Source organism: Podarcis melisellensis (genome assembly GCF_964234715.1).
Source record: "Podarcis melisellensis genome assembly, chromosome: 8".
NCBI classification, from domain to species: domain Eukaryota; kingdom Metazoa; phylum Chordata; class Lepidosauria; order Squamata; family Lacertidae; genus Podarcis; species Podarcis melisellensis.
The window spans coordinates 3542832-3558644 of record NC_138540.1 but is presented as its reverse complement, the minus strand read 5'-3'; the positions used below and the strand labels follow the sequence as shown (position 1 = coordinate 3558644).

The 15813-nt window shown below is 46.6% G+C and overlaps 1 protein-coding gene across 13 annotated transcripts in view; it reads left to right on the top strand.

The window, feature by feature from the left end:
• Window positions 1–15813, top strand: part of GPAT2 (glycerol-3-phosphate acyltransferase 2, mitochondrial) — a 68213-nt gene that overhangs the window by 46338 nt on the left and 6062 nt on the right. For 12 of the 13 annotated variants that reach the window (XM_081921298.1, XM_081921294.1, XM_081921300.1 and 9 more), the window contains exons 9-17: window positions 197–406; window positions 1680–1790; window positions 1958–2043; window positions 5610–5728; window positions 10442–10512; window positions 11380–11641; window positions 12575–12723; window positions 13592–13669; window positions 14322–14453. In XM_081921298.1, the coding sequence (XP_081777424.1) occupies window positions 197–406; window positions 1680–1790; window positions 1958–2043; window positions 5610–5728; window positions 10442–10512; window positions 11380–11641; window positions 12575–12723; window positions 13592–13669; window positions 14322–14453 (1218 nt within the window). The remainder of the gene's footprint in view (window positions 1–196; window positions 407–1679; window positions 1791–1957; window positions 2044–5609; window positions 5729–10441; window positions 10513–11379; window positions 11642–12574; window positions 12724–13591; window positions 13670–14321; window positions 14454–15813) is intronic. The other variant, XM_081921291.1, reaches the window with a different exon arrangement.

Here is a 15813-nt window from a genome sequence, read left to right as displayed (position 1 = left end):
TTTGTGTCCAATGCCATTTGCTGTACAATTTGTGCATGCCAATAGAATTTTATTTATCTTTAAAATATATATTCATTAAAAATTGATTTTGTTCTGGCACGCACCATCAACTAAAATTTACCAGTAAACATGTTTCTGTTAATTTAGGCTTGAGATCAGGGATTTCTCTCTCCCCCCACCTGCTCTGCCTCCACAGTATGTTGAGGAAGTTCTCCGGAGTAGACAACCACTTCTGATCTTCCTGGAAGAGGCCTTCGCTGGTGCACCACAGGTCTCTGCCTCCAGCAGGGAGTGGCTGAGCTTGGTGTTCAGTGCGTTCCATTCAGGCACTGTCCCTGACATCATGATTGTGCCCATTGGAATCTCCTATGATGTGGCTCCTGACTCTGGTTACAGGGGGAAAGTGGTAAGAACTGCTGTGGTTGGGTCTGGAGGAGCTGAGAATCCATACTTGAGAGTGGCTGGGACAACCCAGTCAGATGGGCAGGGTGATCATCATCATCATTTACAGTGAACAAGTGTGACCTGCAGTAAAAGATTCCATGTGGACTACTCCTGTTTGGGGTGCATGTATGACAGATGGCATTCCATGACCAATGAGCATACTCAGTCCCTCTTGTTTTTGTTTTGTACTATTGCAAGCCCTGGGGTTTCTTCAGGTCTGCTGATACTGCCCCTTACCTCTTTCTGTGTGTTTGGCACCATTTTGGCTACAAAAGGATCAGCACATGAAGAATGAGTTTGCTTTTACATTCCATGCCCACTGAGTCATGCTCAGTCATCATTGATGGAGGGTGGGGATGGGGAGGTGAGGTGTGTGGAGTCACTGGTGCCCAATCCCTGCTACATAAAAGTACTGGATTTCTCCATTTATTTCTAAGGGCACTTTTCATGTCTGTCCATTCCTGTGAACCAGGTCCTGACATCCAGACCATGAGATGGTTCTCTCTCTCCTTTGTTTATCTCCTTTTCCAGACCTGCCTGCAACCCCAGCTGCCTGCTTTCTCTTAGTATGGGCAACTTGTCACTGAGGGAGGCTACTTTTAAGAAATGTCCCCATCAGTGCCCGGAGCTACCCAGTTACCTCTTGCCAAGAAAGGGAATATTGAGGAGGAGCTGATAGTTGTTACAATCTTCTGAGTATGGTATGAAATGCCTCATACCAAGTCAGGCCATTTGTCTACACAGATTGAAGCTCTGGAGACCCATAGCCAGACAGGAATATTTCCCAGGCCTTCCTGGAGTTAGGTTTGGGGGTCTTCATTCAAATCATATGGTCTACCACTGAGCTACAGCCACCCACATAGTAAGTTTTCCACCACTGGGATACAAATTGTCTTCCAACCTGCTTCCTGTGCCTTTCAGGAGGGAAAATCAAAACGTTGAATGCTTCCCTACCGTGTATATTGAGAGAGAGAGAGAATACACACACACTCACACACACACACAAACACAAACACATATGTAATATTGCTGCAAGTAGAAAACTAGTATAGCAGGGAGTCAAGTAGTCTGGAACCTCTCTCTTTCCTTGCACAGTCTTTGTTTTACTTAAGGAGTGTTCAAAATAATTGATCACACACCTGAAGGTACACACAGAACTCTACTCCTTTAGGATTCTGCTGCATATGTTAACCAAGTCTGAATTAATATTTTTAACACTTGTTCTGTTTTCCCAGAGCCCCACCCAGACCCTTAGCCTCTGGACATCCCTGTGGACCATCTGCAGAGCTGCTTGTAGAGGACTGGGCTGTGTCCGGGTTGATTTTGCTCAGCCCTTCTCTTTGCAGGTAGACCCCTGTTACATTCAACCCGGACTTGTGGGAATAAGAAAGAGAATTGCTGGGGAGTTACAAATCTTCCCAAACCTCTGGTGGAGCAGGTTGAGCTGACTTTAATATTGATCCTCTGGTGGAATGGGTGGCATTTTAATTGGCTTCTGTTCCTTTCTGCCTAGGAGTATGTAGCAAACAGCCTCTTCAGGCAGAGCGGTTCTGGAAAGTGTCTGGAGGAACTCCTCTTACCAGAAATACTTGGAAAACGGTAACTCAGCTCTGGAGTTGTGGTGGCCGACAAAGGTCAGGCCTACGAAGTGTAATCAAGGTGTGGCAAAAACTTGACTCTCAATGTCACTTGTAAGACAAGTGAAATTCTTTTGAGCAGTGGTGGTAGTGGGGTGTCTGAGAAAAGTCAATAACATGCACTGTTCCATGTCATGTGCTGTCTGTGCCTCAGCCCTCGTGTCCCATTACTGAGAAGGTTGAGCTGACTTCAATATGGATCCTGAAGAGATCAAAGGTCATGTGGCAAAATACACAGAGGACAATAAAGCGGTCCCCAAGGAGAAAGAAATTGACCTTTCCTGCTGGTGGTGGGAATTTGGGGCAGGGCTGGGGGCTGTCTTACCATGGGATGAGTTGGCAAACAAGAAATCCAAAAAAGCCCACACAGTCAGCAAACTGTTTGAAAATCCAAATTTGGAGACATATAAAGTCCTTGGGAGGGGTTCTTCCAATTGAGTCCGTCTAAATATAGTGTTGGGATGCGGATGTCGCTGTGGTCTAAACCACAGAGCCTAGGGCGGTTCAAATCCCTGCAATGGGGTGAGCTCCCGTTGCTCGGTCCCTGCTCCTGCCAACCTAGCAGTTTGAAAGCACGTCAAAGTGCAAGTAGATAAATAGTTACTGCTCCTGTGGGAAGGTAAACAGCGTTTCCGTGCGCTGCTCTGGTTCGCCAGAAGCAGCTTAGTCATGCTGGCCACATGACCCGGAAGCTGTCTGCGGACAAACGCCAGCGAGATGAGTGCCGCAGCCCCAGAGTCATCCACGACTGGACCTAACGGTCAGGGGTACCTTTACCTTTACCTTTAAATATAGTGTTGTCATGTTACTACATTGTGCATTTAAAGCACCTGGCTTCCTCTGAAGAATCCTGGGAACTGTGGTTTACCGCTCAGAGCTACAGTTCCCAGCACCCTCAACAAACTACAGTTCTCAGGATTCTTGGGGGAAGTAGAGTGCTTTAAATGTATGGTGTGGATGCGACCTTTTTCACCAAACTAAACAGACTGTTCAAAAAAACAGACTGCTTTGCAGTGTTATGTACATTTAATCCTGATCACATGCTCTTTGGTGTGTGGGTATATGGGGCAGGGTCAGAAATAAAGGGGTGATGTTTGTGGGCATAACAGCCTATGGGGAGAGGAGGGTTAAACCTTCGCACCCCATCTACCATGCTGACAAAAAACACCCCTCTGTGAAGCAATTAAGCTTAGGAAGAAAGCCCCCACTGGGGTCAGTAGGCTCTCTTCCTGCTTCCTAGTGGGATCTCCCCACCCCATAGCTTAATTGCTGGGTGGTGGGGTCTTAAGGTGCTCCAGGCCAGAGTTTCGCTTTGGTCTAGACTCTAGAGTCTTCTGGCTGCTCATTTTACAGTGATGAGGTTCCCTCCTTTTAGATGGGAAAGAGAATCAGGAACTTACTCAGAGATCTTAAGGGAATGAAGATGAGACAAGTATGAGCCATTTTTTTTACAGACCCATAAGTCTGCTTCTAAGAAACATGTTGAAATGGCATGCAAAAGCTTACAGGAAGCCAACAATAAACTCAAAAGTCACAAATTTGCACGTGACAAATAATAAGCTTCTTCTGAGTCAGAAGCTGAGCAATGCTTTCTGCTGACCGGGGTCTTCACATATTTATGTGAGGATGTAGTGGAAGAATCCTGAACTATTTAACTAAAAATATCTTAACAAGGATACTATAGCTTCATATTGTCTCTTGATACCTTTGATCAGTGCATGACCTCAGGAAAATTTTAGATTTCTTCATAACAATAGCTTCTGCAAGAACAGCTAGAATACTATCTCTTTAGCATCCAAATTCCCAGCAGAAGTAAACTTTGATTGCAACCAACAGCAGGTCTTACGTACTTATCAGAAATTACCGCTTCAGCATCCTGTAAGCCTTTTAGCAAACAAGATGGAAAACCTCTGGCTTCTTGTCAGACTCTGGACAGCTAAGATCACAGGCCTTTAATATAAACTATAATTAGGTTGGCTTGCCGGTCAGCTGGCTAGTTAAAAATTGGCAGTTGTCCACCAATGGTTTGACCAGGGTCAAATATTCCAAGAACGCTCTTGTGTGGATGGCAGGCTTAATAACTTAATGTTATTATGGTGTCATCTGCTAGAATGGGAGGCTTTGCCCCCTCAGCCTGCAGCAATCAGGAGCAAATGTGGGAGCAGAACAAAGTTACTCCCATTCATCAGTGGCAAAGACAACTGCATAGAAGGGTGGGAGGCTCAGGAGGCGTACCCTACATATGCAAATCTACAGGTGAATTGCTGCAGATAAAGAGATTTGAATAGCCTAATTTAAGAGTCAGTTAAACTGCTGGGAGACAGAAACTTTTGCCAGTCTACAGTAAATCATCCAACAATTTTCCCATAGATCCCAGCCCACCTTCTGCCCACCCTGGCAGTTTACTAAACTAGATGGACCAATGGTTTGACTCACAATCCTTTCTGGCAATGTCTGCTTTAGTTGGTGGTGTGTGCCAGCTGAAAACAATGCTGAAAGCCTGTAATGGGAGCACTGGTATAAGCCTTAGCAGTAAGGGCCTCTGTAAGCTTTAAAATAGGAGTGAGGAACCTTTCTTGTGCCAAGGGTTGCATTATCTCAGGGGCAACCTTCTGGGGGCTGCATGCCAGTGGGCAAAGCAACAGATGCATTTCTTACCTTTTGTAATGTAGGCTATGGCCTAGTCATGAAAAACCAGAAGTTTCTATGGCACACCTCTCCATCCTCTAAGCCTTGCCACAGTGTCAGGCAAAAGTGGTTGTGGAGGCCGCGGGAAAGGTCTGCTGAGGGGTTGTGGCCTGGGAGGAATCCTGAAAGCCACATCCATGCCCCTGGCCTGAGCTTCGCCAGCCCTGCTTTAAAAGTTTCAGAAGCTACTGTGGAATGTATGGCTTAATTTCTAAAAAACGGCACAGGTCTTGGAACCGTCTGTTTATTCAAGAGGTACTTCTGAATCTGTTTAAAAGAAGGGGCATGGCCAAAATTGGTGGTGTTAAGTGGGTGTGACTAAGGAATACAAGGCAAGTGTTGCTAGAGTGAGCTCCCATTGCTCTGTCCCTGCTCCTTCCAACCTAGCAGTTTGAAAGCACACCAGTGCAAGTATATAAATAGGTACCACTGTGGTGGGTAGGTAAACAGCGTCACGGTGTTCCATTGCGCCAGAAGTGGTTTAGTCATGCTGGCCACATGACTGAAAGTCTGTCCTGAACTTAGCCTTCCAGGGGTCCTTTCCCTTTCACTTCTACCTAGAGTGTCAGAGTGGGACCATGAAGATCCAGGTTCAAAATTCCACTTCACCATTTGGTTGTTGAGAGGATGAAGTGTGTCTGTGTGTATGTATATGCAACTGCTTATGCCTTTCTGAACTCCTTTGGAGGAAGAGTAAGATAAAAAAAAATGTTAATAAATAGATAAAGGATTAACACTACTAGCCCAGGGTGTGTGGGGAAGCAACAACACCTGTACTTGTGATATTGTTTTTGTAAAAACTGTTCATTCCCCATCATCCTTCCCTTCCCACCTTCCTAGCTGTAGCATTTTGGATTGTGAGAAACTGGAACAATGGTCACCAGGGTCTAAAGGCATCATAGCTCTGAACACAGAACAGGAAATACTGGTGTACAATTTGGGCCTACACACACTGAGCGGTGAGTAGTCATTTTGTCTGGGATGGTTGTTTTATTGAGAAGGCAGATGCCTAGCCATTCTTGCACAGCTTTTGCAGTGATTGATAATTTCTGCTTTGGACTACCTGAGTCTAAGGGGCCCATCCTGATAGGAGGTGGTTTGCTGTGGTTCTGAATGTTTCTGTGCTCGGGGCTGGCCTTCCAGTTAAGCTTAGCAGGGTGGCTGGGCATCATTCTGCTGCATTTGTGCATCAGATGCAATTTAATGATAATTCTTGCTGTGAAAACAGCGGAATGCCCTCCCCTTCCCAAAAAGAGGCAGCCCTTCATGTTGCTGCGTGATTTTTGCCAGGTTTGCCATCTCATTCAGAAGAAAGGGCTAGAAAGATAACATGAGAAGTGGGCACTCCTCCAAGGGCAGGAAATGCTTACTTTTGCACACTCTGGAGCTAACAGGATGCAGTGATTAGAAGGCTGGCCTATGATGGGGAGACCAAGATTCAAATCCCCACTCAGTCAAAAACCTTCTTTGAGAGACTTTGGGCCTGTCATTCCCTGTTACCAGCTCCACCTACAGGGTTGCTGTGAGGAGAAAATGAGCTGCCCTTGGCTCCTTAAATATATATTTTTAAATAGGTTACAGAAATACAGTATACAGTAATTTTAAAAAGGGGAAGTTGGAAAACCATTCCAGCAAAAAGCAGGACAGTATAGATTCAGCATGAGAGGTGGATCCCACAAAATGAAATACCTTAACTGTCCTATGACAGAAGCATAAGGCATTGGGCCTGCCACACTGTAGGGAGGGTGACAGTTTAGGACAGGCTTCCTCAACCTTGGCCCTCCAGATGTTTTTGGCCTACAACTCCCATGATCCCTAGCTTGCAGGACCAGTGGTCAGGGATGATGAGAATTGTAGTCTGAAAACATCTGGAGGGCCAAGGTTGAGGACGCCTGGTTTAGGAGCTGCCACTGAGAGAGGGGACTGAATGTAAAAAGTGATGCTGTTTTTGCAAGGGTGCACCATGTTTCCAGTTTTAACTTGGCAGGGGAGAGTGTTGGATATAAAAAGTTTGGGAAATGCCGTTCTAGGCTTTTGAAGGAACTCCCAGTTTCTGTTTGCACAGAGATCTTTATTTAAATAAGTGCAGCTTCCAGGTAATGGCTCTAAAATTTCAAGTCAGTGCTGAAGGTGCTGCCAAAAACCAGAGGCTGAGGAAGCACAAGTAAGTGGCTAGCCAAGGTGTTCTGCTTAGCCTAGCTCTGGTACATTATTTCGAGGATCTCCGTGTTGTGCTCCTGGCGCAAGTGGCTGGCTATATGTGCTGCTCATTTGGCAGATGTGCCATCTGTCCCTGTCTGCATGGCAGAAGCAGAGAGAAGGAAGTGGCTTCTTCATCAGGGCCACAGATGCCTACATGCAGGCTGCTAGCTTCCGCCTCAGTCTGGTTGAGAAGCGGCACAAACTGTGGATGCAGCTGAGGCCCTGAGCACTTTGTGGCAGCAAGAGGAAAAGAGGCTTGTTTTGGAGGCTGAAGAATAATATTTGGAAAGATGGGGACAGATCACAGGCATTTAAGCAAAATAAGAATACTTTAAGAAGTGCCTCTTTTCCCTTGGCATAGGGAGGCTCTTGGTCATCATCCAGAATTGGTGGGGAGTCCATAACTCTCCTCTGCTTCTCAGTTGGGGAGGACTTGCTTGTGTCATGCTGAGCTTCAGGGATGCCCTGAGGACTTGGCAGAGTGCAGTGCATGAACACTTCCCAGCTTTGAGGCCAGGAGAGGGTCTCTGTGGCACTGTCCTCCAAGAAGGCACTCAGAGCACCCCCTGAAGTTCAGTGTGACCCCAACTCCAGGCTCCAGGCTCACGAGGGCCTGCCTAATCCAAAAGAATACGAAGGGACAAGTGAACTTGTGTCAATTCGGGTAACCTTCTGTCTGTGTGTTGGGTAACCAAAAGGTTCTGCCGAGTAGCAAATCACATTAGGTTGCTCTGAGCTGCAGTCACAGCCTTCCCAGTTACATAAAATATTCAACTCACGTGTCAAGGTGTGTTTTTTTAGTTTATTGCTCGTCTCCCAGAGTGTGGATGTAACTTTCCAATTATTGGTTATTTTAGTATAATACCTGAACTGCTCTGTCTTCGCTAATGCACAGGCTGCGTGACTTTCTGCAAATGGCTCACAAGCGTGTGTGTCTGCCCCCCCCCCGCCCTCGCTTTATGATTTGCAAAAAGAGTGCTTTGCCCAGGAAAAACCTGTCTTGCTGAGGCGCTTCCCTCAGCCAAGGGGGTGGGCAGCCAAGAACAGAAACTGGCCCATTGCAATCAGTTTCTTCAGCTAAAAAGGCAGCTCAGGCACCCCACCAAGTGCAATCTTCCTGTACGTCTTCTTGTAATGCAGAATTTTTCCCTGCAATCATAATCCCCCTTCAAGAAGCACATTGTGGAGTTGGGAGAGGTGCAGAAAAGCACAACCAAAATTGTTAAGAGGATTGAGCGGCTCCCCTGCGAGGAAAAATAGTTACAGTGTTCAAAAATTAGGGTGATTAAACAAACTGGAAGAAAAGAATATGAAGATTCCTCTTTTGAATCAACTAAAGAGAATAACAACAAGCTACACTTGCTTTGTTCTGTCTCTTTCAGATGATCTTTTAACAAAAGATAGTTACCTTGTTTTGTTCTTCTCCTCTCCCTAAATGTTAGGAGCAGCCCGAGGGCCCCATCACTGATTTTTCTCTCTGACCCTTTAGAACCCCCCCTTCATGCCCTCCTCCATATGCCCCCCTTAGTCTTGCCATTTGGACACAAGGTTGGAGGAAATCTGGGTGACAGGACCACATGCACAATTAGCAGGCAATGAAAGGCCTCTCTTCTGAGCTGTGAACTTTCCTGCAGAGGAAGCAGCCCTTTCAAGTTCCTCTCTGCTAGCCAGAGCTCATGCAGTGCTCAATTTTCATCTTCATCTCGTTCATGACTTCTGTTTTATCCTTGGCTGCAGGATCCAGTTGGATCAACCCCCCCTCCTCCCACCAGCCAGACTTGGCCACCTGCCTTATTGTGCACATTTGCAGAATGGAGGCTGGGCTGAGGCAGACTGTGGCTCTGGACTCCGTGGGCTTGAATGGTGGGCCTGTGGCAGGACATCGTTTAGAGACAAGGAAAACCTCCATGCCTTTGAGCTCTCATTATGAGATGCAGAGTGAGGGGCTACCTCAGGTAGCAGATTTTGGGCCAGCATGAAGGATTGGATGGATCCTTTTAAAGGATGACATACTCATGGAGGAGAAGGCTATCAATACCTGCTGGCCACAATGGCTATGCTTTGCCTGCACAGTTGGAGGCAGAAATGCTTCTGAATATTGCTTGCTTGGGAGCTACAGGAGGGGAGGTTGCATTTGTGGTTGAATTCAGTATGCAAGTTTCCTATTGGGGCATCTGGGTGGCCACTGTGAGAACAGAATGATGGACTTAATGGTACAGTCAAACCTAAGCTCCCAAACGGCTCCATTTTGGAACATTTCGGCTCCTGAATGCCCAAAACCTGGAAGTAAATGCTCCAGTTTTTGAATGTTTTTCAGAAGCCGAACGTCCGACGCAGCTTCCGCTTGAGTGCAGGAAGCTTTTGCAGCCAGTCAGAAGCTGCGCCTTGGTTGTTGAACGTTTCGGAAGCTGAGCGGGTTTCCAGAATGAATTGCGTTCGACAACCAAGGTTTGACTGTACATTGGCCTGATCTAGCAGGCTCTTCTTATGGGAGGCAAGCAGATCCATGTGGACTGGGTGCACTCTGCCAAGGAATTGTCCTACATGAATTGAAACGGGTGGGTGCTACACAAGAGCCTCCTGCTCATCTGTGCACAACATTCTCTTCATTTCAAATAGGTTTGCACAGGAGATCTTCCCAGTTGATTGTGCCCCATGGTAATTGGTGGGAGCCCAAGATATTTTGAAATGGCAACCTGCCTCATTTTAAAAACAAAATCCTATCCGTGGCTTAGTTGGGTGATTTTCCTGATACAAGGCTTTCCCCCAAGTTATCTTGGGTGGGAAGTGTTTCTGTATGGATATTCCATCTCTGTATGTGAGCATATGCTCTCTGGTGTCATTTCTGATATTCACTGAGTAAGCAGGTGCCTTTTCTCTTCTCAGAAGCAAAATAACTAAAAAAAGACAATTATCTGTAAAAAGGATCTGCAGTGATACAGAAAGCCATTAGAGTTGCGGGGATATAATTGAATGAAAAAATAATAAACATTTTCATATTATATTATGGAGAATAGATTGTGCAGATGTGTTTAATTTTAATACTTTATGCAAGAGACAGAATTTGGCTTCCTTTTTTATAATGACAGAGAGTTAATATAATGCTATGTGTAGCACTCCCCCCCCAACCTCTTTCCAGTGTTTTATCTTGTTGTGCAGGTTCTTTTGTACAAATGGTGAGTGCTTTATGCTCCTTTGTATTGCAGCCTGGAGTGAAGGGTTACAGGCTGACCACTGGCTAGAATTGCCCAGGTCTCCTTATCTTTTCTGACAGCCTGACCCACAAGGTCCCACTGAGTAGATGTGGTTTGGCAACAGTAAATGTAGTATGCTGTGTGGCCCCATTTTACTGGCTCACCAGCCCACTGTATTTTCAACATGCAGCATTTTCCACATGGAATCATAGGCACTAGCAGTTAACCATGTGGTTTCTTCTCTCTTTCTCTCTCCTCCTCCTCCTCCTCCTCTAGCTGGTGTATCCTGTTCTGCCATCATGGCTGTACAGATCATGTCTGCACTCTTTCTGCACAAACACAAAGAGGTAAGAATGTGAAAAGGAGCTGGATCCAGGATTTCCTTTTCTTAAGTATTCCTGAAGCAACGGGGGACTTTTGACCCTTTTTAGTGGCACCTCTGGGGATGTTGGGAAACTGGACTTGGTTCTGCCAAACTTCAGGTTCTGCTTACCTCAAAGACCCCAGGGATAAGGGTCTTGGAGATCCAAAGATCTTGCAAGGAGAGGCTGTGGTTAATCCTTATTTTATAAATGGGGTAACAGAGATGGGGGAGAGCATGAGGAACCTTTACCAGTCTTGGTTTTGCACACACATGTAAAATCTTAAAATGCAGTGCATGCATATAATAAAACACACAATCACAAAGCAGCTCTTTGAGAAACTGTCTTTCTGTCTCATTTGTACAGTCGGTGGCCTTGTTAGGTGTGCTGCCATGCAGTGTGTCAATGGATCCTTGTTTACAGGGCCACAGCTGAGGTATTGCTGTTCTGTTATCTGCATAAAACCAACTTTTTGGTGTTGGCAATGGTAGCCTCAGTGCTTGGTTCCCATAATTGAATATGGAAGTAGACAGCGGTGGTTTTTTCCTTTGTTCTGTTCCCATTTAGGATGCAGAGAGGGGTAAAAGCTTTTTTCAAATATGCATGTGTTCTAAAGCAGCCTTCTCTAACCTTGGTACCCTCCAGATGTTGTACACCACAACTCCTATCATGCCTGGCAACCTTTGGCTGGGATGAATGGAAGCTGAGGTCCACATACTTGAAGGCATCAGCTTGGGGAAGGCTGTTCTGAAGCAATCTGTGCCTTCTAAAAAGCATGCTTGAAGGATGGTGCTCATTGGGATTTTCTTTACCTCGTCACAATAACATCTTCTTTCTTCTGTCCTCTGCTAGGGCGTCTTCCTTTCCCAGCTGATGCAGGACTTTGTTTGGCTCACTGAGGAGATCCTGCTGCGCAGCTACGATGTGGGGTTTTCTGGGCAGGTGCGTGATGTGGTGTTGCATGCTCTGTTCCTGCTGCGGCACTGCATCTCCCTCTACCACCTTTCCCTGGGGGATGTCCTGGTGGTTCCCAAGAAGACGGACGAAGCCATGACAGAGTTGAGCCAGCACAGCACTGCCCTCTTGCCTGTTTTCATCCAGGAAGCAGTTGGAGGTGAGTTTAGAGGTTTCTCGGGCTCACAGGAAGCCTGATTGAATGATTCCTTTCTAATTAGCTGAGATAGATTGGGAAGGAGGGGTCTAGAGGGGGCCCAGCGTTTAGGGATAAGTTCACCAAGAGTACATGAGAAAAAGGCTCACAGTGCTGCAGATTGTAAGATAACAGAAGTTTCTCTTGATGCCTCGACTCCCCTTCTCTCAAGTCTCTACTGCAGGCCTGGCCCTGCTTGTGCAAGGTCATTGGTGGGTCGTCCCCCCCACCCAGTGCCAAATTTTGCAAGGCTGCACAGCTTAGGAAAGAATATGTGGGTGGCCTTGGTCAAGGCTAGCAATAGCATTTTGGGGGATTTCCCAGTGCAAACCTGAGATTTTCAAGGAGATCAAGGGGCAAAGGAATTGGGGCTATATCTCAGCTTTGCAAATACATCCACAGAAGTTAATTTACTGCAGAAATTATTAGAAACCCATTCACCCATCCATGCATAGCTATCAAAGTAATTGCCATGCGTGACTTAAAAGGGGAAAAAGGACTTGCTGTGTTCTCCATACTGTGCACACTTTCATGCCTGCTGTATCTTGCTTTTTAATAAACAAGTGTTTCACCAAAGATGACACTTTGGTAACTTAGGTAATAAGGACAGGTTTTTCCCAAGGAGTTTCACCTACTTCTTTAAACACGCGTTTGAAAACCACAGGCATATCACTGTCTCTAAGCAAACAGGTAAATTTTGACCAGACCTGAATTCTCAAGCACCTCTCTCTGGGAACAATACAGGTACAATACAATACAATTAAGGTACATCCTGCACAAGGCCTTCCGCTTCTTCCAAATCACAAATCTTCTTCTAAATCACTAAATTTAACTGCTGTGGAATGAGACAAACATAGCAAGTAAATGCTAAATGGTTTTCCTGACTCCTCTCTGCAGTCTGCGCTGCCAATGCCCTCCTGGTGGAGCTGCTGCCTTACCTGGGAAGCCCTGAGCAGCTCAGGGATGTGGTCCTGGTCCAGGAAGAGCTCCACAACAAGACTGTCTTGCTCGTCCAGCTGCTCCCCAGGGATTTCCTCCTATGCCAGGTAGGGAGCCCCTCTGTGATTTCAAAAGGGCCATTCTCTCCCTGCCGAGCCCCACCTGCAAAGCCTGCAGAGCTATGGGTCAGGATGCTTCACCTAGATAACCTTCTTGCCTGCTGTGATCTTCCTCAAAGGCTCTTCTCTGTGTCCCACCAACACCTGAGTTGTGCTTGGTGAAGAGGGCTTTTTCCCATAGCCACACCCAGGCTCTGGAAACTCTCTGCCAAGAGGCGTACCTTGCCCTGCTCTGATGGCCTACTGCCACTGTGCAAAGGCCTTTCTTTCTTGGCAGGTGTTGATTAAGCTGCTGGTTTCCATGCACTACACCTCCTTCAGTGACTTTTACCTGGGCTGGAATGTGTGTCCTTAAATTGTGATGACTCCTCACTTTCCTTGCTTGGCTGGAGAATGGAAAGGGAGGGAAGTGTGTGTGTGTGAGTCTTGCTTTTGCATAGCTGGAATGTAGCCTACACTATAAAGGTAAGAGTAGCATTCATTGCTCTTCCCATTTTTGTCCCTGGAACATCTCCTGCAGGCCATTGCTGGAAAATCTTATACACTCCTGCTCCATACTATACCAGGGTCACTTGGTTGTATGAATTCTCCATTGCAGATACAGAATGCCCCCATTGAGACAAATATTATTTAAAGGTGCTTTGCTATAATTGGATGGCACCTTGTGCATCACCACTAATTAGTAACAAAAAAAGGTGGAGCGGGGGGAGGGAAGAGAAATGCAGGATCATAGAAACACTTCAGAGAGGCAAGCTGACACTCTTGATGGAGGTGTGTTCTGCACCCCATCCTCTCGTCTCTCATTTGGGCTAGTAGAGAGTGAAGGTCCTGCTGATTTGCTTTTGCTTCCTCCTAGCCTTGCCAGTCTCTGTATAACTACTGCCAGGTTGCTGTGGACAAGTTGATCCAGTGCGGACTGTTGGTTGCTGAGGAGGTAAGAGAAGCTCTCAGGACAGGTGTGTGTGGTGCTGTGGCCAGGGGTGGGGGGGAGTGAGGAAATTGGAGGAGTCATTTAAACACCATATGAGTTCAGCCTTGTGGAATGATAATATTTTGCCTGGGATTCCCAAACTTCTGATATTAAAACTGTGGGCATGTTCCACTCTTGCGTGCAAAAAGGATTATTCTTGGAATACGTAAGAGCCACAGTTCTATGCCCACAAAGGGCTCTTCCTGCATGAGACACTGATATGATAATGCCTCCTCTTGGGGAGGACAGCTCAGTGCTGTAACTCATGCAGAGGTGCAACAAGCAGCCTCTCTAAAGGTGGGTAATTTTGCCTTGGGAAGGACTGAATAACTTGCATGCACAAGCACACACACAGAGGCAGCAAAATGGTGGCAGCCTCTTCCAATAGAGGCCGATTGGGCAAACGTGAGGCTAGAGCAAGGAATCATGAAGAGAGACAGTAGGCAGCCTTTTTGTGTGTCACCGCTCTGGGCTCACAGCAGTTCTCTGATGACACACTACTTGGTCCCAGCTTGGCATTGGGCAACGGCTGGCCCAGGCGCCTATGGTTGCAGCAGAGCCTCATCTCTCTTCTTCCCAAGGTTTTCAAAAATTGGTTTCTTTCCTTTCCTCCCAGATGCCCAGTGATGTCTTGGTGTGTGACACAGCCCAAAAGCGCTTCACAAAGAGGTTGCTGTGGAAGGCAACAGATGACTTTGCGGACAGCGACAGCGATTACAGCGACGAGACTGGAAACTGCTGCTTCAAAGTACCGTGAACCCCATTCTGAAAAAACTCCCACTGGAGTTCCCTTTCTCCTGCAGTTGCCTCTGAGGCAGAAATTCTGCCCACCCTTTGTCCTTCTCTCTCCCTGTCCCAGTTGCCCGCATCTCTCACCTGAAGGTAGCTATGGCCAGGCAGCCCAGTGTTGTTATTTAAAGTTTGCTGCAAGGAAATTTGATACTCTACACACAATATTTTACTCTTCCCATGCTCATCCCCTTCGTAGGACTTTTCATGCCATATGAAATTTTGTGTGGTAGGATTTTCAGCCTTTTTGGGGGGCGGGGAGATGAAATACAAACATGATGTTTAGGGTATGTGCTTGATATCTTTTCAATATGAGGTGTGGCCGAGGGATTTTCTTTACACCCACACTCAATAAATTGGTCTCACTGCAGCCACATTTGGAGCAGGGACCTTGCACCCAAACCCAGATGTGTTCCTTTTGGGGGAAAGATGCCTTCTTTTCCCAACCAGGCTTCCTAGCGGAGCGGGAAAGGTGAGCTCCTTTGCTGTCTGTTGTGCTTCCCTGCTGCTCTGAGGATCCTTGAAATCCTCCTGCTGGGTCTGGCTTCTTGTGGGAAGGGCGCCACAGCTCTGGAGGCCACCCTCCTTCCTCATCCTCATTGTCAGAGGGAACATCAAATTACCATATAAATTCCCACTTCTTTTGTTTCCCAGCACCCATATGACACATCCCGAGTTCACAACCTGTCTCTTCAAATGCCAGCTGTGTGGGCTGAGGCTCTGAAACCTTCCTCTGTGTTCTTTCAAGAAGGGAGCGAAGTTCCCTGTAATTAACTGGCTGGTGCTAAGGATGGGGAGCTCACTGAGCTCATCTCTACTTGCTGCACCGCCTGGGAGAGACTTTCTGCAGTTCCAAAACATCTGGATGCACAGCACCACCTCCTGGGCACACAGAGGCTGCTTTCAGGCCTCTCTCGGTGCATATGGAGATGCTGTTTCTGTAGATATTTCCACTCTGCTGAAAATGTGACATGGTGTGTACAAGGCAGTTTTGTCCATGAAAACAGATAATAGAACTGTACCCACTGACATGAATGGGCCTAGGTTAGTTTTAGCCATTCATTTCAATGCTTCTACTGTGGGTAGGACCAGCATTGGATACAACCCATGCAATTTTCACAAGGGTGGTTTATTGATAGAGATTGTGTTTGCATCATAGCACGAGCGCTTATGTTGTTCCCCACTGGTGTTGCCTAGCTTATGTGACATGCAGGCTGTTACTCCAAAGAATAGTGTGCTGCACGTGTTCCCAAGGGAGTTCCATTGGCTTCAGGTACTTCCAGATGGGTTATATTGTGGGATCGATGCTTATCATGCAT